Raw genomic sequence first — 22,727 nt, forward strand, 5'->3', positions numbered from 1 at the left:
CTAGAGTCATCCACGTCTCTCCAAATGACCCAATTTCGTTCCTTTTTGTGGCTGAGTAATATTCCATTGTATATATGTACCACCTCTTCTTTATCCATTCGTCTGTCGATGGGCATTTAGGTTGCTTCCATGACCTGGCTATTGTAATGAACATTGGGGTGCATGTGTCTTTTTGAATTATGGTTTTCTCTGGGTATATGCCCAGTAGTGGGATTGCTGGGTCATATGGTAATTCTATTTTTAGTTTTTTAAGGAACCTCCATACTGTTCTCCATAGTGGCTGTATCAATTTACATTCCCACCAACAGAGTAAGAGGGTTCCCTTTTCTCCACACCCTCTCCAGCATTTGTTGTTTGTAGATTTTCTAATGATGCCCATTCTAACTGGTGTGAGGTGATACCTCATTGTAGCTTTGATTTGAATTTCTCTAATAATTAGTGATATTGAGCAGCTTTTCATGTGCCTCTTGGCCATCTGTATGTCTTCTTTGGAGAAATGTCTATTTAGGTCTTCTGCACATTTTTGGATTGAGTGGTTTGGTTTTTTAATATTGAGCTGCATGAGCTGTTTATATATTTTGGAGATTAATCCTATGTCCATTGATACATTTGCAAATATTTTCTCCCATTCTGATGGTTGTCTTTTTGTCTCGTTTATGGTTTCCTTTGCTGTGCAAAAGCTTTGAAGTTTCATTAGGTCCCATTTGTTTATTTCTGTTCTTATTTCCATTACTCTAGAAGGTGAGTCAAAAAAGATCTTGCTGTGATTTATGTCAAAGAGTGTTCTTCCTATGTTTCCTCTAAGAGTTTCATAGTATCTGGTCTTACATTTATGCCTTTAATCCATTTTGAGTTTATTTTTGTGTATGGTGTTAAGGAGTGTTCTAATTTCATTCTTTTACATGTAGCTGTCCAGTTTTCCCAGCACCACTTATTGAAGAGACTGTCTTTTCTCCATTGTATATCCTTGCCTCCTTTGTCATAGATTAGTTGACCATATGTGTGTGGGTTTATCTCTAGGCTTTCTATCCTGTTCCATTGATCTATATTTCTGTTTTTGTGCCAGTACCATATTGTCTTGATTACTCTGGCTTTGTAGTATAGTCTGAAGTCAGGGAGTCTGATTCCTCCAGCTCCGTTTTCTTCCCTCAAGACTGCTTTGGCTGTTCGGGGTCTTTTGTGTCTCCATACAAATTTAAAGATTTTTTGTTCTAGTTCTGTAAAAAATGCCATCGGTAATTTGATAGGGATTGCATTGAATCTGTAGATTGCTTTGCGTAGTATAGTCATTTTCACAATGTTGATTCTTCCAATCCAAGAACATGGTATATCTCTCCATCGTTGGCGTCATCTTTAATTTCTTTCATCAGTGTCTTATAGTTTTCTGCATACAGGTCTTTTGTCTCCCTAGGTAGGTTTATTCCTAGGTATTTTATTCTTTTTGTTGCAGTGGTAAACGGGAGCGTTTCCTTAATTTCTCTTTCAGATTTTTCGTCATTATTGTATAGGAATGCAAGAGATTTCTGTGCATTAAGTTTGAATACTGCAACTTTACCAAATTCATTGATTAACTCTAGTAGTTTTCTGGTGGCATCTTTAGGATTCTCTATGTATAGTATCATGTCATCTGCAAACAGTGACAATTTTACTTCTTCCTTTCCAATGTGTATTCCTTTTATTTCTTTTTCTTCTCTGATTGCCATGGCTAGGACTTCCAAAACTATGTTGAATAATAGTGGCGAGAGTGGACATCCTTGTCTTTTTCCTGATCTTAGAGGAAATGCTTTCAGTTTTTCACCATTGAAAATGATGTTTGCTGTAGGTTTGTGGTATATGCCCTTTATTTATGTTGAGGTAGTTTCTCTCTATGCCCACTTTCTGGAGAGTTTTTATCATAAATGGTGTTAAATTTTTTCAAAAGCTTTTTCTGCATCTATTGAGATGGGCATATGGTTTTTCTTCTTCAATTTGTTAGTATGGTATATCACATTGATTGATTTGCGTATATGAAGAATCCTTGCATTCCTGGGATAAATTCCACTTGATCATGGTGTATGACCATTTTAATGCATCGTTGGATTCTGTTTGCTAGTATTTTGTTGAGGATTTTTGCATCCATATTATCAGTGATTTTGGTCTATAATTTTCTTTTTTTGTAGTACCTTTGTCTGGTTTTGGTATCAGGGTGATGGTGGCCTCATAGAATGAGTTTGGGAGTGTTCCTTCCTCTGCAATCTTTTGGAAGGGTTTGAGAAGGATAGGTGTTAGCTCTTCTCTAACCGTTTGATAGAATTCACCTGTGAAGCTATCTGGTCCTGGACTTTTGTTTGTTGGAAGATTTTTAATCACACTTTCAATTTCATTACTTGTGTTTGGTCTGTTCATATTTTCTATTTCTTCTTGGTTCAGTCTTGGAAAGTTATACCCTTCGAAGAATTTGTCCATTTCTTCCAGGTTGTCCACTTTATAGGCATAGAGTTGCTTCTAGTAGTCTCTTAGGATGCTTTGTATTTCTACTGTGTCTGTTGAAACTTCTCCTTTTTCATTTCTAATTTTATTGATTTGAGTCCTCTCCCTCTTTTTCTTGATGAGTCTGGCTAATGGTTTATCTTCTCAAAGAACCAGCTTTTAGTTTTATTGGCTTTGCTATTGTTTTCTTTGTTTCTATTTCATTTATTTCTGCTCTGATCTTTATGATTTCTTTCCTTCTGCTAACTTTGGGTTTTGTTTGTTCTTCTTTCTCTAGTTCCTTTAGGTGTAAGGTTAGATTGTTTATTTGAGACTGTTCTTGTTTCTTGAGGTAGGATTGTATAGCTGTAAACTTCCCTCTTAGAACTGCTTTTGCTGCATCCCATAGGTTTTGGATTGTTGTCTTTTCATTATCATTTGTCTCTAGGTATTTTTTTATTTCCTCTTTGATTTCTTCAGTGATCTCTTGGTTATTTAGTAACGTATTGTTTAGCCTCCATGTGTTTGTGTTTTTTACCTTTTTTTCACTGTAATTGATTTCTAATCTCATAGCGTTGTGGTCAGAAAAGATGCTTGATATGATTTCAATTTTCTTAAACGTACCGAGGCTTGACTTGTGACCCAAGATGTGATCTATCCTGGAGAATGTTCCATGCACACTTGAGAAGAAAGTGTAATCTGCTGTTTTTGGATGGAATGTCCTATAAATATCAATTAAATCTATCTGGTCTATTGTGTCACTTAAAGCTTGTCTTTCCTTATTAATTTTCTGTTTGGATGATCTGTCCATTGGTGTAAGTGAGCTGTGAAAGTCCCCCAGTAGTATTGTGTTACTGTCGATTTTCTCTTTTATAGCTGTTAGCAGTTGCCTTATGTATTGAGGTGCTCCTATGTTGGGTGCATATATACTTATAATTGTTATAGCTTCTTCTTGGATTGATCCCTTGATCATTATGTAGTGTCTTTCTTTGTCTCTTGTAACATTCTTTATTTTAAAGTCTATTTTATCTGATATGAGTATTGGTACTCCAGCTTTCTTTGGATTTCCATTTGCATGGAATATCTTTTTCCATCCCCTCACTTTCAGTCTGAATGTGTCCCTAGGTCTGAAGTGGGACTCTTGTAGACAGCATATATATGGGTCTTGTTTTTGTATCCATTCAGCAAGCCTGTGTCGTTTGTTTGGAGCATTTAATCCATTCACATTTAAGGTAAGTATCGATATATATGTTCCTATTACCCTTTTCTTAATTGTTTTGGGTTTGTTTTTGTAGGTCCTTTTCTTCTGCTTGTGTTTCCCACTTAAAGAAGTTCCTTTAGCATTTGTTGTACAGCTGGTTTGGTGGTGCTGAATTCTCTTAGCTTTTGCTTGTCTGTAAAGCTTTTGATTTCTCCATCGAATCTGAATGAGATCCTTGCCAGGTAGAGTAATCTTGGTTGTAGGTTCTTCCCTTTCATCTCTTTAAGTATATCATGCCACTCCCTTCTGGCTTGTAGAGTTTCTGCTGAGAAATCAGCTGTTAACCTTATGGCAGTTCCCATGTATGTTATTTGTCTTTTTTCCCTTGCTGCTTTCAATAATTTTTCTTTGTCTTTAATTTTTGCCAGTTTGATTACTATGTGTCTCGGTGTGTTTCTCCTTGGGTTTATCCTGTATGGGACTCTCTGCATTTCCTGGACTTGAGTGGCTATTTCCTTTGCCATGTTAGGGAACTTTTCAAGTATAGTCTCTTCAAATATTTTCTCGGGTCCTTTCTCTGTCTCTTCTCCTTCTGGGACTCCTATAATGCAAATATTGTTGTGTTCAATGCTGTCCCAGAGGTCTTTTAGGCTGTCTTCATTTCTTTTCATTCTTTTTTCTTTATTCTGTTCTGCAGCAGTGAATTCCACCATTCTGTCTTCCAGGTCACTTATCCGTTCTTCTTGCCTCAGTTATTCTGCTATTGATTACTTCTAGTGTATTTTTCATTTCAGTTATTGTGTTGTTCATCTCTGTTTGTTTGTTCTTTAATTCTTCTAGATCTTTATTAAACATTTCTTGCATCTTCTCAATCTTCGCCTCCATTTTTTTCCCAAAGTCCTAGATCATCTTCACTATCATTATTCTGAATTCTTTTTTCTGGAAGGTTTCCTATCTCCACTTCATTTAGTTTTTTTTCTGGGGTTTTATCTTGTTCCTTCATCTGGTACATAGCCCTCTGCCTTTTCATCTTGTCTATCTTTCTGTGAATGTGGTTTTTGTTCCATGGGCTGCAGGATTGTAGTTCTTCTTCCTTCTGCTGTCTGCCCCAAGTGGAGGCACTCTTCGTTGCGGTGCGTGGGCTTCTTATTGCAGTGGCTTCTCTTGCTTTGGAACACGGACTGTAGGCATGTGGACTTCAGTAGTTGTGGCACGTGGGTCAGTAGTTGTGGCTTATGGGCTCTAGACCCCAGGCTCAGTAGTTGTGGTGCACAGGCATAGTTGCTCCACGGCATGTGGGATCTTCCCTGACCGGGGCACGAACCCGCGTCCCCTGCATCGGCAGGCGGACTCTCAACCGCTGCGCCCCCAGGGAAGCCCTGCTTCTCTTTTTATGTAAAGGAGAAAATGTCCCCCACTTTGGCTCATGATTCTTAGAATTTTCTGTGTACGAGAATTGGCAACATCCAACTCTCCTTTGAGGAGATGTGAGGTATTTTCAACTAAGTTCTTAAAAGGAGAAATTTGGAAACCTTTTGTCCTTCAAGCGATTTGTTCTGCAAATTTTTCAGCCAAGGTACACACACTGGTGGTAGAACATTGGTCTGACCGCTCCTGATGGTGGCCAACATCACCCACTCCACCTGTCCACCTCTTACTTCGTCCACTCACATTGTCATGCTCCTGAATGTTCCTCGTGTGGACGGCCCAGGGGCACCCCTGGGTCTTGGGTATAGGAGTTACTCTCTTAGAGCGTTTAAGGTGCTTAATAAAGCGTGAACAATAATACCACAGTTATTTTGTAAGAGGAAATTTGGAGGCTGGTATTTATCTTGGTTCCTGTTGTAACAAGGGCAAGAGGCAGGTGCAGGTGTTTTTTTTAAAGGTCACATTCCTTAAGTCATGAATCTGAGTCTTTGTCTTTGGGCACACACAGAATCTCTGACATGGAAGTTTGCGTCCAAAGCAATGGCCTGGGTGTAATGCTTCACACGTGCTTTCCGTATAATTACGTCAGTGAATTCACTTTTCTCCCCTAAGATGTTGCACCAAATGCATCTATCTCAGGTTTCTGGGCTGCCTCTGACCCTCTGTGATTGTTGGTGTGTAAACTAGGATGTGGCTCTTCTCTGATTGCCTGGAAGGCAGTGTGGCCAGAGGAGAAGGGGTAAGGGAGTCTATGTGTGACCTTTGCTGCAAGTTTTACCCAGGTAGGAGAGGCATTGTCTGGAGGGGGAGTTGGTCTGGGGTCAGAGGTTAGATGCAGACAGATGCTGATGGGGACCAGAGCCAAGACTGAGGTCACACTGGGTAGGAGAAGTGAGGAGATGAGGAAGAGAAAGGCTCTGGTAGGCCGCCCTCCCACCTTCCTGTGTTCCCGACGTTTGCCGTCTATATATTTGTTTTGGGAGGTGTATTCGTTTCCTATTGCTGTTCTAACAAATGATCACAAACTTTGTGGCTTAAAACAGTGCAAGTGTGTTATCTTCCAGTTCTGAGCATTCAAAGTCCAGCACGGGTCTCACTAACATCAAGGTGTTGAGAGGTTAGTTCCTTTTGGCTCTTGAGGAGAATCCCTTTCCTTATGGCCTCCAGCTTCCAGAGGCCACCTGCATTCCTTGGCCTGTGGCCTCTTTCTCCATCTTCAAAGCCAACAGCGTAAAATCTCTCTCTTTCTTCTCCCACCTTTCCCTTCTTTCTCTCTGTCTCTCTCCTCTCCTTCCATCATCACATCTCTTTCTATGACTAATCCGCCTGCCTTTCTTGTATAAGGACACTGAGATCCAGTCAGTGAATCCACCTGGATAATTCAGGCTCCTTTCCTCGTCTCAAGATTTAACTTAGGGCTTCCCTGGTGGTGCAGTGGTTGAGAGTCCGCCTGCCGATGCAGGGGACATGAGTTCGTGCCCTGGTCTGGGAGGATCCCACATGCCGCGGAGCCGGTGGGCCTGTGAGCCATGGCCGCTGAGCCTGTGCATCCGGAGCCTGTGCTCTGCAATGGGAGAGGCCACAACAGTGAGAGGCCCGCGTACCGCAAAACGAACAAAAAAAAAAGATTTAACTTAGCCACATCAGCAAATCCCTTTTGCCATGTGAGGTAACATATTCACATGTTCTGAGGATGAGTAGGTGGACATCTTTGGGGCGGATGGTGGTCATTATTCTGCCCACCGCTGGAGTTTTGCAGGGGGAAGGGTAGAGAGGAGAGAGACAAGGAAAGAAATAGGAGCACTCTCTGGAGAGAAAGTGGAGACATAGCGGTCCTTCCTCAGCCCCTGATCAAGAACTGATTTGGGGCCAAGAATATCCCTAAAAGTTGGGATAAGATAGCACCTGGATCTGAGAGCAAGGCCGGAGCAGGAGTGGTGCAGGGGAAGGGCTGGGAAGAGGCAGTGTGGCGGGCGGGGGGGGGGCTCTGGGGCGCAGGACAGAGATGACACAAGTGCACCTCAGCTGCCCAGAGTGGGAATTTCGTTCCCCTGCCCACGCAGGCCGTGTGACCCACACACCTCAGGGAAGCCTGGGGAAAAGACCTGCTGAACACTCAGCTGATAACGAGATGCACATGTGAAAGGCAACAGTGAGGAAAGAACCCAAAGCTAGTTGAAATCATCTCTCTGAGCTGCGGCCTCAGAGTTCTTCACAGGCCCCCTCAGCACCCTCGATGATGAGGAAACTCTCATGGAGGGGAGGTGTTGGGCCCCATGCTTGCTGTGAGTCTCTCCACACTTGGGCTTCCTAAGTAGGTTGAAACCAACATTTCCAAAAATATGTTATATTTGGGCTTCCCTGGTGACGCAGTGGTTGAGAGTCCGCCTGCCGATGCAGGGGATGCGGGTTCATGTCCCGGTCCGGGAAGATCCCACGTGCCGCGGAGCGGCTGGGCCCGTGAGCCATGGCCGCTCAGCCTGCGCGTCCGGAGCCTGTGCTCCGCGACGGGAGAGGCCACAGCAGTGAGAGGCCCACATACTGCAAAAAAAAAAAAAATATATATATATATATATATATTTGTTAGTCATCAAATGCTTAATATATACTTCCTTCCCTCAGGCTTCCTGAGCATTAGCCAGGATTCAGAATTTGGAGCTAATCCAGAGCCTGACTCTAGAGCCCTCTTGGGCCTTGGGCCTGTGACTGGGCCGGTAGACTACCTCTTCCTCCCCTTAGAAGAGAGGTTAGATTAAGTAGTTACTTAATACAACAGTAATTAAGTAGTTACTTAGTTACCTCTGGAGTCCCTTAAACTAGGAAAACTCAGAGGTTACCAGAAGGCAAGTGTTTGCCTTACATTCCTATATGACGCCTCCAGGCTGGTGGCTGCTTGTGTGTGAGTGTGGTCTTATGTTTGTACTAGAAGACAGATTTATTTATCATTTTTGCATTCTTGGTTTCAGTATTTAAAATGTAATGAGTTAAAAAAAATATTCCTTCGGACTTCCCTGGTGGTCCGGTGGTTAAGACTCTGGGCTTCCACTGAAGGGGACATGGGTTTGATCCCTGATCAGAGAATTAAGATCCCGCATGCAATGCGGTACAGCTAAAAAAAAAAAAAAAAAAAATTCTTTGGCTGATGGCGCTTCGATGAATATAAACTAGGCAGGCTGAGAATCGACCTAGAATGGAGAACTTCACTGTAATTCTGGTTGAGAACCACTGGGAGACTGATGTGGACCCACACACGCCCTTCCAGGGGGTCCTAGAGAGCTAACAGTTCAGGGCTTCATGAGAAACTCCGCATGTAGGTTTCTCCACCTGTACAATGGGTATTTATGTCAGTTGGCTCCTTGAATACTAAGCTCTTGCAGAAATGAATCACATTTAGAATGTTTCCATTGTCCCTTTAGAAAAGAACATGTATTCGAGAACTATTTTCCCAAGGTCTCTGTTCATGGCCTGTCCATAGGATCACGCTAATAATAACAGTAGACTTGAGCCAGGGATGCTGGCTGTTTTTCTGCAGATTTCATGTCATTTGTAAACATTGTTATCCTACTACTTCAGACCCTGGGTTGAATGTAAATCCTGAAGTCAAACGTGTAGGACCAACTGTGAGCGTGCATGGCTGGCTGGACCAGCAATGACATGGACAACTATTTCTGACTTCAGACTAGAGGGTTCTTCTGTGGAAGTAGATCTGAGCGTGTGAGCTAATGTTTGGAATTTTCTGGATAATTCTGTTGACTTCTGCCCTCTTAGATGCTAGCAGACTCCTGTCACATGGGTCTACTCTAAAGAACGCCCACAAGGGCGATGGGCTTGTTGAGTCAAATGGCAGCCTCCCCAACCAAGGGACGTTGGCAGTGGACATGGTGAGGGCACAGTAGAGGGTCAATTCAATGCATCTCTCTTGACCCAGACCAGCAGTGAGAGGGCACGTGGAGGCGAAGCTTTTCCTTCCTTGATCCTGAGTGGGAGTTATCTTAGCCTCAAGGCTACAGCTTTATGCAGTATGATCACCTGCATATATAATATTTATCAAGGATCCACAACAGGCCAGGCCCAGAATGAAAGGAAAATCCATATAAGCCATGATTTCTGCCTCTGAGAAAATGACCTTTGAAAGGTAAAAGAGAGAATTTGAAAACACGTACACATTGAATTGTTTCATGGGACAAGTCACGTTGCTCTTGAGTTTCTGTCTCATGGAAGATAATAAAAATGGGAGATAGTGAAGTTGACCCTCCTTCAGCATTTACTGGCACGAATAAAGAGCTCATTGTTCAGTGTTTTGAAAACATCCCTGAATGAAAACGTGATGGCATTAGCACACCTGACTGAAGGTTCTCTAGGGTTATTTTCTTGATTAACTTTAAGGCCAATGTCCTGGAAGTTTCTTCCCCAAAGGCCTACCCTGGAACCTCTCCTGACCTTTTCTTCTATCGGGGGCCCTTTTCTGGAGTGTGTTCCATAAACACAGGCTCAGCTAGCTGCGTACAGGGCAGGGAAGATTTTACTGCCAGAGTGAAGGTCTGGGGAGTATTACCCTATGGAAAGGTGGGCAGGTGACAAATCTTGTTGGCCGTTTCAGCCTGGGTCAACATCTCCACCTAACTGTGTTTGACATACATCCTTCATGTGACTTTCTAACCCTGAACTCAATTTTCTCCTGGCCCTACCTGGCTGAGGGCTGCTCTTTTAGCTCTCCTGGGCACAAAAGAGATGGGGCAATGCCTTTGCGTTACTGTCTGAGAGAACCATTGAATGCCCATCAGATTATGCTCCAAGCAATTCTTTAAAGAAACCACAGGCTCCTGGGCACTTATTTCCAGAAATCTTCCTTACCTTTTCCCTTTCTTCCTGGATATTTTATTATCCATCCATATACATGCTCAATCTCTGCCATCACTCTCATAAAGTATGAAGTCCTTTTTTGCTAATTTGCCTCTGATCAAGAAAGATTGGTCCAAAAAATGGAGTTGAATTCTCTTTCATTCAACAAGTATTTATTGAGCATCTACTGCATTCTAGGCACTGTGGTGAGGATACAATAGAGAACAGGACCAGTAGAACTCCTGCCCTCAACGAATTCCCTGTCTAGTGAAGAGAAAAGAGACAGGAAAACAGGAGGTGATTGGTGATGGGTGATGTCTGAGCTGACATTTAAGGATAAATAGGACTCAGGCAGGCAGAGCCTGGGCCCAATGATTAGGGTTAGGACTGTTTACTAGCAAGGAAGCTACACAGCAATCCATGAGCATTTGAAGGTAGGATTTTATTTGCAAAAGATTGTATTAGGTAGGATTACATCTGATGGCAGGTAATAAAAAATTCAGGTTATATTGTTCTAACTATGTAAAAGTCTTCTTGTTCTCATTTAACACAAAGTCAGGGGCTAGGAAGCCCACAACTAGTATGATGTTGCCATGATGCCGTCAGGAATCCAGGCTCCTGATTTTCGATTAGCATTCATCCTCAAGTTTGTCACCTCGTGGCCGCAAGATGGCTGTTCAAAATCCGTCATCACGTCCAAGTTCCATGCGGAAAGAACCAGGCAGGAAGGGCAAAATGCAATGTACAAAGTGAGACTCCCTCCTTTAAAGAGCTTTCTGGGATGCCTAACCCAGTCATTTCTTCTTATACCTCATTGGCTAGTATCATGTTACATGGCTGCCTATCTATAGGAGAGGCGAAGTGCATCACCACCACGAACAAAACCCGGGTGCTGTTAAAAGGAAGAAGAGGAAATTAGATATCGGATAAGAAACCTGCAGTTTCTGCAAGAGCGACAGTAGCAACGACAAAAAACAATACCTTCATTTTTATATTGCATCATATCCATTAATGCATCTTATCCTATGGAAATACAAGGAGGTGAAAGGCAGACATCCTTCTTTTCTCACAAAGACTTGGAGAAGCAATCTGACCTTACCAAGGTTATCAGAAATACAATCCAGTACACTCTGAAGCCCACAGCATGTGTTATACATGATGTTGCTTATGAGTTATGCTCCATACAGTAGATCTTGGACATTCAAGAAGAGATGTCCCAGGACTCTGAAACTATATATTCAGGAAAAGACTGTAACATGCCACATCCCTAATAGAGCAGGAGGAAAGAAAGGTCAGGACCAGAATAGCAAAGCCTCTTGGAAATAGATGCTGAGCTAGCTGCCAGCTAGAATCATCCACTATTACTAGTGGCTGTTAATAACAGCATTTATAACAGTAGCTAACACTCATTGAGTCCTTTGTTCTTACAGGCATTATCTCATTCCACCTTCGTAACAACACTGTGAGTTAAGCATACTGTCATCGTCTTTCCTCTACAGAGGAGGATATGGAAGTTCAGAGAGGTTAAGCAACATGCCAGTGTCACACAGCTCATTCGTGGCAGAGCTAAGGTTCAGACTCAAGCTTGTTTGACTACAGCATCTGAATTCCAAACCTAATTTCCTTTTTATGGCTCTTCACTGGATCTGACTCACTCGTGCATACCAGACAAAGAGAATGGAATTCAAATTAGGACCTCAAAAAATTATAAATTAATAGATGCCATGCTTTCTCAAAGTTTTTTATCTCAGATCTAATGTTTCGGAGTTAAATCTGTACATTCTCAGGGTCTACCGTAGTTAACTCTTTCAGCCCTGCCTTGGGTGAATGCAGATCTCTGATGCCAAATTTCCTCTGACTACACTGTTTATTGCACTTGGTCTCATCCCAGAGATTTTTGTCTGGTCTTCTTCCTGTGAAGTGGAGTTTGCTGTAATTGCTTGGTTGTCATTAATGTAACTATCCCTTTGAGCCATTTCTTTTTTCTTTTTTTATCTTTATTGGACTATAATTGCTTTACAATGGTGTGTTAGTTTCTGCTTCATAACAAAGTGACTCAGTTATACATATATATATGTTCCCATATCTCTTCCCTCTTGCGTCTCCCTCCCTCCCACCCTCCCTATCCCACCCCTCTAGCTGGTCACAAAGCACCGAGCTGATCTCCCTGTGCTATGCAGCTGCTTCCCACTAGCTATCTATTTTACGTTTGGTAGTGTATATATGTCCATGCCACTGTCTCACTTTGTCACAACTTACCCTTCCCCCTCCCCATATCCTCAAGTCCATTCTCTAGTAGGTCTGTGTCTTTATTCCCGTCTTACCCCTAGGTTCTTCATGACATTTTCTTTTTTCTTAGATTCCATATATATGTGTTAGCATACGGTATTTGTCTTTCTCTTTCTGACTTACTTCACTCTGTAGGACAGACTCTAGGTCCATCCACCTCACTACAAATAACTCAGTTTCGTTTCTTTTTATGGCTGAGTAATATTCCATTGTATATATGTGCCACATCTTCTTTATCCATTCATCCCTTTGAGCCATTTCTATTAAGGTTTAGGCCTTCAGTTAGCAAAATGGATTTTAATGTTCGTAAATATAATATGAGCTAGAAGGAGAGGAGTCTGGGGCTTCTGTGGCATTCCAGAGCTTAGGCATGCAAAGTAGCCCTACTGTTAAGATAGACAGTACAGTCTAGAATCACAGATCTCAGTGCTGGAAGAGATGTTATGGCCCAGCCTCTACAGAGCCAGGTAGGTAAGGCATTATTAGCTCCATTTCAAAGATGAGATGACTGAAGCTCAGGGCTTCAATGAAATGCCCAGAATCCGACAGCTAGTATCAGAGCCTAATTCAGTTATTCAGGGGTTATTCAGGATGAATGGAGTGACTTGTTCTTACAGATCAGGAGCCTATATACACTGTTAGGACAGAACTTTATGTCTCTCTGTCAAGGCTCTTTATTAGTCTCAGAGAGAATGACAGCACCTATTCTGACATAGGGACAGTTTGCAACTTAACAAGGAAACCATCACTTCTCTTGCCTCTGTCAGTGTAGTCAGGACAGCAACAGGTAAAATACCTTAAATGCATATTCTAAATATACGTGTATAGGTGGAGTTGGTTCACTTTAACATTCCTGTGTCACAGTATCCAAAGATTCACATTGAGCTCAGAGCTCCAAGCTGTGTTCCAAAAATGCTGATTTCATCCAGTGTCTTCCTCCAACAAGCTGGAGGACAGCTTCTGAGTATTTGCTTATTCACACGGTGGGCTCTGAATATGCCACGTTCATGCCCTCTTCCAACACAGATTAGCTTCCAGCCCATCTGCTCCCAGCCAGTGATGTAGATGTACCAGCTGCTTCCCAAGAACCAGTCGGCATCCTGTAGGAGGGGCAGGTCCCTTTCCCAGGTCCCTTTCCCTGCTGCCTGCTCTCAGCCTAAGCCCTCTCGCCAACCACGGTGGGTCCCTCTGTTCTCACTTCTCCCCATCTGAGAATCAGAGCACACAATCCTCTTATGAGCCCATGATTTATCAACACAGCTCCAGCTAAGGGCTCTAAGTCTGATTCTCTATGATCTACTGATTGTGGGAACATGGCAAGGGTTGTTTAAAGGGACTGGGCTGGGCTGGGCACCTGCAGCTGACAGACAGAAGGTGGCTGGGGAAAAAGCTGCCCTCTAATCGGAAAATGAAGGCGCTTCTGTTGCTGGTCCTGCCTTGGCTCAGCCCTGCCAACTACACTGACAGTGTGGGCAACCTACACTTCCTGTACTCAGAACTGTGAGTCCCCCTCTCACCGTGCCTGCCTGTGTTTGTGTATTGGGTATGGTCGGGGGTGGGACCCGAGTCCGTTTCTTGGCTGGTATGTGGGTTTAGAGGAATAAATTCCACACGCACTGGACGCACTTGGACAAAACACACTGCCGGCAGTTTAAAGCAGCGTGCTTAGCTGTCTGTGACTTAACAAAAAAACCACCATCTTATTGATGCAGTGCTTTCCCAACAAGGCATTTTTTTCCCTGCTTCTGTGCCAACACTGCTTTCTCTTTTTTGGTACTCTGCTTTTTCTCAATAGATGTGTCTTCTCTTCCTTCCATAAATAGAACCAAAGAACAGTTAAGAACAGAGGCTGCATGCACAGATGTGCAGTCTCTATCAGGCATTTCTAGTTATGAGCAGATAGCATCCTTTTTTGAGACAGTCGGTCTCCATACCTGCAAACACAAAGAGTATCAGTACAGGGGCAAGATAGCTCTATAGGTTAAAAAAACTCTACATCCATTTTGTTTTTATTTTTGATAATTTTTATACATGGGAAAGCAGAAAGAACGCTGCAGTGAACACCCATATTCATGTCACCTAGATTTAATGATTAACATTTTGTCACTTTTGCCTCATTTGTTTTATTTCTTTTACAGAAGTGGTTTGGAGTAGATTGCAGTCATCATAACATTTTACCTCTAAATATTTCATTATGCATCTCTATCTAAAAAAGAAAGACATTTTCCGCCATGACCTATGTCCATTTTGTAAGGGGAAATGACTCATGTCTCCAACCTTTAGAGTGATATGTTTCTGGTTCTTTTTTGTTAATAAGCTTTGAAAGAGGATTGCAGACTGATGTGAACAGCTTCTAGCAATCAGGTGAAAGGTGCTGCTGTGTGTGCCTCAGTGTTTGCAGAACTTACAAAAATGTAGTTCTCCTTACTCACCAGACAGGTAAAAATAGCAAGAGTTGGCTTGTGTATAAATCAGAGTCAGTGGGCAAATGAAGAGGACTCTATAAACAGAGTCCAGAGAGCCCAGACTAGAAAAGCTTGACTGGTCAGATTGAGATAGAGACCCCCACATGTTTAGATATAACCAGTGCCTCTGTTACAGTTAGACAGACTAACCAATTTGCCCAGCACAGTAGATGCTCAATAAATGCTCCATAAGTAGAGAAAAGAATGAATGACCTGGGTCTTTGGAGGCACGTCATTCATTTTGAGGACTCTTCATTTCAGGATTTCCTGGTCCTACCTTATTGGAATGTTACCCCAGTCCACCTTGGATAAGAAGTTTCAAAGAGAAAGTATCTAGCTTAAGCCTGAATAGTGAGCATCTCCGGGGTGATAATGACATTGTGGAAGCTTTTCTAGAAAAATATACAATGGCAGAATTAGTTGGGATGGTGAAAAGGCCCTTTCCTCTCTCTTGATGGATGCCGAAGGTACCTATGAAATCTAGTGCCAAAAAGCATTCCTCCCCACCCCTCCACCTCCACTTGCACCCCTCCACCTCCACCCCCAGCCCCCATCTGCTATCCCTGTTAGTTGCTGTATTAGTTTCCTAGGGCTGTTGTAACCAATTACATACACAAAACAACACACATTTATTCTCTCACAGTTCTGGAGGCTAGAAGTTTGAAATCAAGGTGTCAATAGGGCCACACCCTGTGAAGGCTGTAGGGGAGAATCCTTCCTTGCCTCTTCCAGCTTCTGGTGGCTCCAGGCATTCCTCGGCTTGTGGCTGCATCCCTCCAGTCTCTGCCTCCATCTTCACATGGTCTTCCACTGTGTGTGTGCTCTCTAATTCTACATCTTCTTCTCTTTTTTTTTTTTTTTTTTTCTTCTTCTCTTTTTATAAGGACACTTGTCACTGGATTTAGGGCCCACCTGGATAATCGAGGATGATCTCATCTTGAGAGCCTTAGCTTAATTGCATCTGTAAGACTCTTTATCCAAGTAGGGTCACATTCACAGTTTCTGGGTAGCATATCTCTTGGGGGCCACCATTCAACCCATGACAGGTGCTAATGAGGAGCCTTTCCATTGAGTTACTTTCTGTTTTATAGCCTAATTAAAGGAAGGCTCTTCATACTGGCTTACAGTTTTCTTTTCTGCACATACATGAATCAAAGGCAACTTTTCTGTTGAACAACTGAGCGAACGCAAGCTGCCCATTCTTTCTGAAATATGAAGCAATCCAGGAAGCGTGACGCCAGAAAACTGCAAAGACCATGTTCCCATACTGATTTGACAGAACTTTCTTGGAAGTTTCCAGTTGCTAGGGATGCTTTAGAAGAGAACCCTGCGCAGCTGTTACCTGATGCTGCTGGTGATCATGAACTAATTGGTGAATTAATGACACATGGCGGGTACTGTGGCAGGTGCTGGAAGGAATACGGGCAATAAAAAATTAGTCACACTACCCACCCTCTAGGAGCTGAGGATCTAATTGAGAAGACAACATTTATGCAGATAAGAAATATAAACAATGATCCAAGGCATAAGAGGGTAAGTCTTTTAAACAGTAGGGCAGGTAACCGGTTGAGAGGAGGTGGAGATTGTGCATTTCGGTGAAATTGATCAGGGAAAGCTTGGGGAGAAGTTGGGGGTTTGAGGGGGATCTTGAAGTAATTAGGGAGGAATTAGGCAGAGTCAGAACTGGAGGGAGAAAGCAGTTTCAGGCAGGGTCAGTTGCACTGGTAAAAAGGGTTAGGAGTTGGCTAACCCTTTGGTTGGTCAGCAAAGGTTTGGAAAACAACTGAGAGCCGTGCGTGGTACCATTCTCAGAGCGGGGGCCGTCGGGTGATGAGGTGCTACCGTAGACCACTGGGATCTCAAAGGTGGAGGGGACTCATTGGGAAGCGTGAGAAGCCAGGCTTCCCCCTGCCACCCTCGTCTGAGCTTTGGCATCCGGACCTTCGGTGAGGCTGGCCCTGTGTCCCAAGCTTCCAGCCGCAGAGCTCCTCCTGGATTTTCCTTTCTCTCTGACACTAAGGCTCTCTCAGGCTGAGTCCTGTTCCCTCAGGGCCCCACTGGAAAACTGGAGCTAATCCAGTAAACGGATTCAAACGTAAGAGGTCGCACCTAGAGGTCTCAAACTCAAATGCCTACGGGAACCAGGCAGGAGTTATCTGAATATGTGACTCATTCGGGTATAAGACCACAGGAAGAGGTGAGGCCTCTGAACAACTGCTGAGAAAATACATATATATATATAATGTCTAAAGGTATTTAAACCCAAAATAAAACAAAAACACCATGTCCAATCCAGCAGATCGCTTCTGCCTGGTTTGGCCTTGAGGGCCAAGAGTTTATGACCCTGGGCAGCTGCTTCTTTAAACATTTCCATGGACACCTGTTGCCATGACCCAGAGGAGAGTGAATTCCATGGAAGAAGCCTAAAACCAGAGTATTTGGTGTAAAGGAGTCCCAGTCAGAGGTTAGGGGACAGGGAGTCTAGGACTGCTCCTGGGGTCTACAAAAAACATGCCATAAGGATCAAGGGCAATGCTTTCTTCTACAAGCCCTCACCCGCCGGACTCCCACAAACTCTTTTTGAACTTCCTAGACCGCCAAGCAAATTTATGAAATAGACTTTGAGTCTCGTGGACCTGAGCATGGATCCAGCCTTCTCATCGTTCTGGGTCTATTTACAGCCTCACGCGTGACAAGACTTACAGGTGAATGAAGTCCTTGGAACAGCGTCGGTTCTGAGGACCCCCCCACAGAAGAACCCAGGGCCTGGTTTGTCTTTTAAAATGCAGATGTTTGGGCTCTAAATCAATTCACTAAAACAAAAATCTTGGCAGGGGAGGGTGCATCCATTTTCATGCTTAAGTTCCCCAGGTGATTCTTATGGAGCCCATCCTATTTTCATTCTTAACAAGCTCCCCAGGTGATCCTTACGGGCACCATAATTTAAGAACCTTTAGATCCAGTTCAGATGTCGACTCACTCTGACTTCCCCCCGCCATGGAAAATCATCTCTGCGCGTCTCCTCTGCGTCTCCTCTGCTGTGTTTCACCAGCAGCGTTCCTGTCTGTCTCCTCTGCCTGGTGAGTCCTTAGAAGGAGAGCTTTTTGAGAGATGCTAATTTCTGTACACCCAGCTTCTGCGCGGTGTAAGCTTAAGTTGAACTAAATGAAATGGATTTGCTTCATGTCTTGGCTAATTCCTTGGCAAGCTGGCCTTATCTCCGGTTTTGCAGAAAGCAGCACCGGGCATGAGTAACTGAGATGGCTGCTTCTGTACTCAGTGATCTACCCATGGCTTTTGTAACGTTTGTTTAAATATTTTGTTTAGCAAAAATCCCAGGGAAAAACCTTAGAGTTTGGTGGGGTGGTGAGATGCATTTTATGGTCCAGCCCCTACTCTCAAGAGCCATTTACAGAAAATTGAAAGTTTTGTCATCTTTCCCTAGCCTTTCACATTTCTAGCTCCTACAGCCCCTGAAAAGACTTCTTACTTTGTGTCCTATTTTGGTAGATGCTGTGTTCATGCCCATGGTGTAAAGTTTGAGTGAGTTCTGAGTAGGCATACAGTAAGTTGGAGCCCTGTTTCTCAAAGTAGGTAACTGTCCTTTGTTTTAGAGATGAAGGTATCGGTAAGACAGCTAGGTGTGGTCGCTGGGGGATGAGAGGTCCCTGAAACTGGTGCTATTGCTGTAGCTGTGTGGCTTCTCAGAAAGCCAGGGCATGCTGGCTCTCTTTCTAGCTTGCAGTCAAATATTCTTGGTTGGGAACCGGCATCACTATGAACAGTATCCATGCCTGTATCTGGAGACAAAAATTACACTCTCTCCCCTGACTCCTGTAGAGATAGTAGCTCTAAGGAGGGAAGGTTTATTCCCCCTAGAGTTTTGTGCTCGGGAAATTAAAATGAACAACTCCAGTTTTGCAACTTGAGTCATTTAAGGTTGTGGGAAAATGTCTCCTGGAGAAACTGCTAAGTGCAGCAGGAGTTATGAGGCAGCCCTGTGTGTGTCGTTCCTGGGACACATGTCTCGGGTCCAAGGAGCCCAACCACCCATAGCCTCTCTGGCAGAACTTCCTTGAAGCAACCTGGAAAACACACCTCTGACAAATTCCACTGTCTTTGTTGGGGTTCACGGGCCAAAAAGTCTTAAATCACACCCAGCTGGGCATTCTGGGCTTTCAAATGAGGAGATGGTTTGCCCTGGTCCGACTTCTCCATTTCCCTTCCTCTAGGTAAAGGTCATGCAACGGCACTGGCCTCCTCCCTGCTGGCTTCAGCTAGACTTGGCCATGAACTACACAGTCTGGGGAGGCCTCTTTTTTTTTTTTTGCGGTACGCGGGCCTCTCGCTGTCGTGGCCTCTCCCGTTGCGGAGCAACAGGTTTCTGACGCGCAGGCTCAGCGGCCATGGCTCACGGGCCCAGCCGCTCCGCGGCATGTGGAATCTTCCCGGCCCGGGGCACAAATCCATGTCCCCTGCATCTGCAGGCGGACTTCCAACCACGGAAGCCCGGCAGGCATCTTTTTTTAAGGGCACAAGGCATATCTAGATTGTTGCCGTTGGATTCTTTCTTGTGTGAATGAGTTGGAAGAGGGTTGAGGGAGAGGAGTGCAGTGGGATGACCTCAGCATCCTTTTCCTCCCCACTTCATTTGCACTGTGTTAACGACTCCCAACACTTTCCAAGTTTAAACCAATAGGGCGAATTCTATGGGTTTGCCAGGAAACGCTTTCCAAGTTGAGTCTCAAAGAAATTGTTTCTTTTTCATCAAAATTGAAAAGGGAAAAAAAAAAAAAAAAACAACTGCTGATCTCTGGATTTTTCTCATCGTATGTTTTGAGAATCTGAAGTTGAGTTTAGATTAGGACTTAGAAGGAAGGAGAGAGAGTTTACAGAGGAAATGGAGTGAGGTGGAGAAATCCTACTCCAATGGAGAGGAGCAAAGCCAGGGCCCATCTGGGTTCAGTGACTCTCAATGTCTTTCAAAGCGTGGCAGCTCCACACATGTCTAATAGGGCATTTTCCCTTAAATCTGCAACTTGTGTATTTGGAAGGAAATTGAAGCTGCATGTTCCTGATTTATTTATACTTCACTCATCAAAATGGTGCTTTGTAATGATTTTTTGTCCAAAGAGCATATAGTGATCCTGCTTAATGGTCTTATTTTTCTCCTTGAGAATTAACAAGTTCTCTTTTGCCGGCAGAAACGCACCACCAGTCCCAAACCATTTGCTTTCCGGTCTAAAAGGCAAAACCCGAGGGCTTCCAGGTACCACTTCAGTGCTTGGCAAATTGTGTCTTTCTTGGTGTCACCTGATTACGTCAGGTGGATGAAAGACAGTGGGGATTTTTTTTTTTTTTTTTATATCAGGCCTCACTGATTGCTTCATGTTTGGTGATTTTTTTATTTTATTTTTATGATAAATCTCAGCACAAAAGTAGAGAATAAGGAATCCCCATGTACCCTAATACCCACCTCCAGTAATTAACAATTCATGGATATCTGTTTTCCTCTATATCCTCCTTTGAAGCAAATCTCAAGCATCATACTTCATCTGCTTAACACGAAACGTTTTAGTATTTACCTCTAAAGGATAAAGATTCCTGAGAAATGTAGCCATAATACTAATATCACACCAAAACAACCATAATTCCTTAATATCGAATATGCAGCCAGTTCAAATTTTCCCTTTTGCCTCATAACTTTTTATAGTTCGTTTGCAGCCGTGAGCTAAATAAACTTTACACATTACAGCTGGTTGCCATTATCGCAAGTCCTCCTCCCTTCCCCCTCCAGACTCCGTGGAAACAAAGGTGTTCTTGAGGTAAATTCTGAGGAGTATAAGTTTGGAAAACTCCCAATACTGGGTGAGTAGCTGAAAAAGAAAAATACAGCAATTATTTTAATTTCCTATCAAATTGAAGGAAATGGAAGGAAGACACGGTCCAAAGCACTGAACCATTTAACCAAGATGGGTGTTTCTGATGACCTTGTCACCCAGAAGCTTTAAGAGAGGGAACTTAAAGAGGATGGGGAAATATCTTTTCCCTAAGGTGATAATCTCCCAATTTTTTTCATCACAGACCCGTCTCAAGAAATTTGTTCATATGCCTGTCATACGTATGAGTATTTATAAATTATGCAGATGTACTGTTATATCCACTATAAGACTTACAAAAATCTTGTTAAAGGATCAGGAAATTAATTCTACATGAGAGTTCTGTTCCAGCCTCCCCACATTCCTCACGGGTGTCATCACTTTGGAGACCACCGTGGAGGAACAGGCTCTCCGGACTGGTTGGCATCAGAACACAACCCCTTCGTTAAAGTAAACAGGAAATTTCCCACTGCCAGTCTGTGGGATTGGCCTTGGAAGGGCAGGAAATGACCTTTATCTGCGAGCCAACGAAAACTTGCAGGCGAGAGAATCAGACATCTTTTCTCCTAGTTACTTTCCCCCTTCTTGACCATCGTTCCTTTTGCCTGGCCCACGTGGACCCCACTCTCTTCCAGCTTCCTCTACCCCAAACTGCACCTGCTTTCATAAACCCCAAGAGTGGGTCCAGGGGAGGCTCCAGGGTTATGAAAACTGAAGCATTTATTTTTTTTAATTTTATTTATTTATACAGCAGGTTCTTATTAGTTATCTATTTTATACATATTAGTGTACATATGTCAGTCCCGGTCTCCCAATTCATCCCACCACCACCACCCACCCCGCTTTCCCCCCTTGGTGTTCACACAGAAAACTGAAGCATTTAGAGCAGTCCTCTTCAAACAAACAGAATCATGAATTCACACTCGCTAGGTCCCTGGTCAGGTTCTTGGAAGGGCTCCTGCATGCCTTGAGGTATAATCATAGGTCTTAGAGTAACCCCCGTTCCTGTGACAGCACTGAGATACCAACCATCTGTCTGTGTCCCTCCCCCTTCTTATTTCTCTTTCTCTTTTAGTCCCCTATAGAACTAGCTCTGGGAGCTCTGGTGCCCCTCTAAGCCCACTGCTCCTGTGTTTAATTCCGGCCTATCCAGAGCTTTCTTGATGATCAGTGGGCCAAGGGAGTACCTGTGGCCCCTTCCCCACCCTCTTCCTTCATTGGCAGTTCTACCCGTAATCCAGTGGCCCACCACTTGAAGGTTGGAGGTGGGATAACTTGGTGATTAAAGGCACATGCTCGGGAGTCAGGCTGACTCAGCTTCCTATTCAGTCTCTGCCAGCTGAGCAACCTTGGGCAAGTTACTTAGCCTCTCTGAGCTTTTTCTCATCTATAAATGAGGGTAGTAACACCTCTCTCACAGATTGTGAGTATTGAATGCAGTTAAATAAAGCATTTAGTACAGTTCCTGGTACATAGCAAACCCTTAAATTATGGGCTTTATTAGTAGTAATAGCAGTAGTTATTAGAACAACTCATCAATTCTAAGATAATTCTTGGTATGAGAGTAGGCTGCATCTTGTAAGTGGCACTATGCAAAGAAAATGGGAAGTGCTTCTTTTTTCTATTTCTGTAAAATAATGGTGCATCTACAATAGATGGAGTCTTCGATTTAATGACGTTTGATAATAACTAAACTTCATCCACTGTGAGCAGGGATGGGCTAAGGTCAAGGAAGTGGAGTTGCTGAAACCATACATTCCCTCCCTTCTTCCCTCCCTCACTGAAGAGGTAGGTAAGTGCCTTACCTGAGCTGAGAAAGGGGTGACTAGCATTCCTGGGTGAAGCCTGGGGAGGCACCTGAGCCATCTGTCAGTACATGAGGGCCCCGCCTCCTACACAGCTCCGCTTCCGTGGTGGGTCCTTCTCTTTGGACCATCTTCCACGCTTCCTGCCTGCAGTCATTCCTCACCACTTAGCTCCTTGTTACCTTGACATTGCAGCTCCTACTTCTCTTTTCCTCTTTCCTACCCATCTTCCCCCTTCCCCAGTTTGCACAGGAACGCTGGATCCAGTATGTCTCTTGGCTGGTGGAGTCCGTGGCCCAGAGCCATGGGTTTTTTTCGAGCCAAAGGGGGCTGTGGAGATGATCCAGCCCAGTCTGCCCATTTTGTAGAA

The 22,727-nt window shown here is 43.6% G+C and overlaps 1 protein-coding gene across 2 annotated transcripts in view; it reads left to right on the forward strand.

The window, feature by feature from the left end:
* LNX1 (ligand of numb-protein X 1) overlaps positions 1 to 22,727 on the forward strand; it is a 136,419-nt gene that overhangs the window by 18,632 nt on the left and 95,060 nt on the right. Inside the window, exon 1 of one of the 2 annotated variants that reach the window (XM_065877399.1) lies at positions 13,371 to 13,708. The exons of the other annotated variant lie outside the window; for it this stretch is intronic. Within the exon in view, the coding sequence (XP_065733471.1) occupies positions 13,617 to 13,708 (92 nt within the window). The 5' untranslated portion in view covers positions 13,371 to 13,616. Of the gene's footprint in view, positions 1 to 13,370; positions 13,709 to 22,727 lie in introns of those variants that run through there. 2 annotated transcript variants of the gene reach the window in all.

The sequence above is a fragment of the Phocoena phocoena genome, chromosome 5 (genome assembly GCF_963924675.1).
Source record: "Phocoena phocoena chromosome 5, mPhoPho1.1, whole genome shotgun sequence".
NCBI classification, from domain to species: domain Eukaryota; kingdom Metazoa; phylum Chordata; class Mammalia; order Artiodactyla; family Phocoenidae; genus Phocoena; species Phocoena phocoena.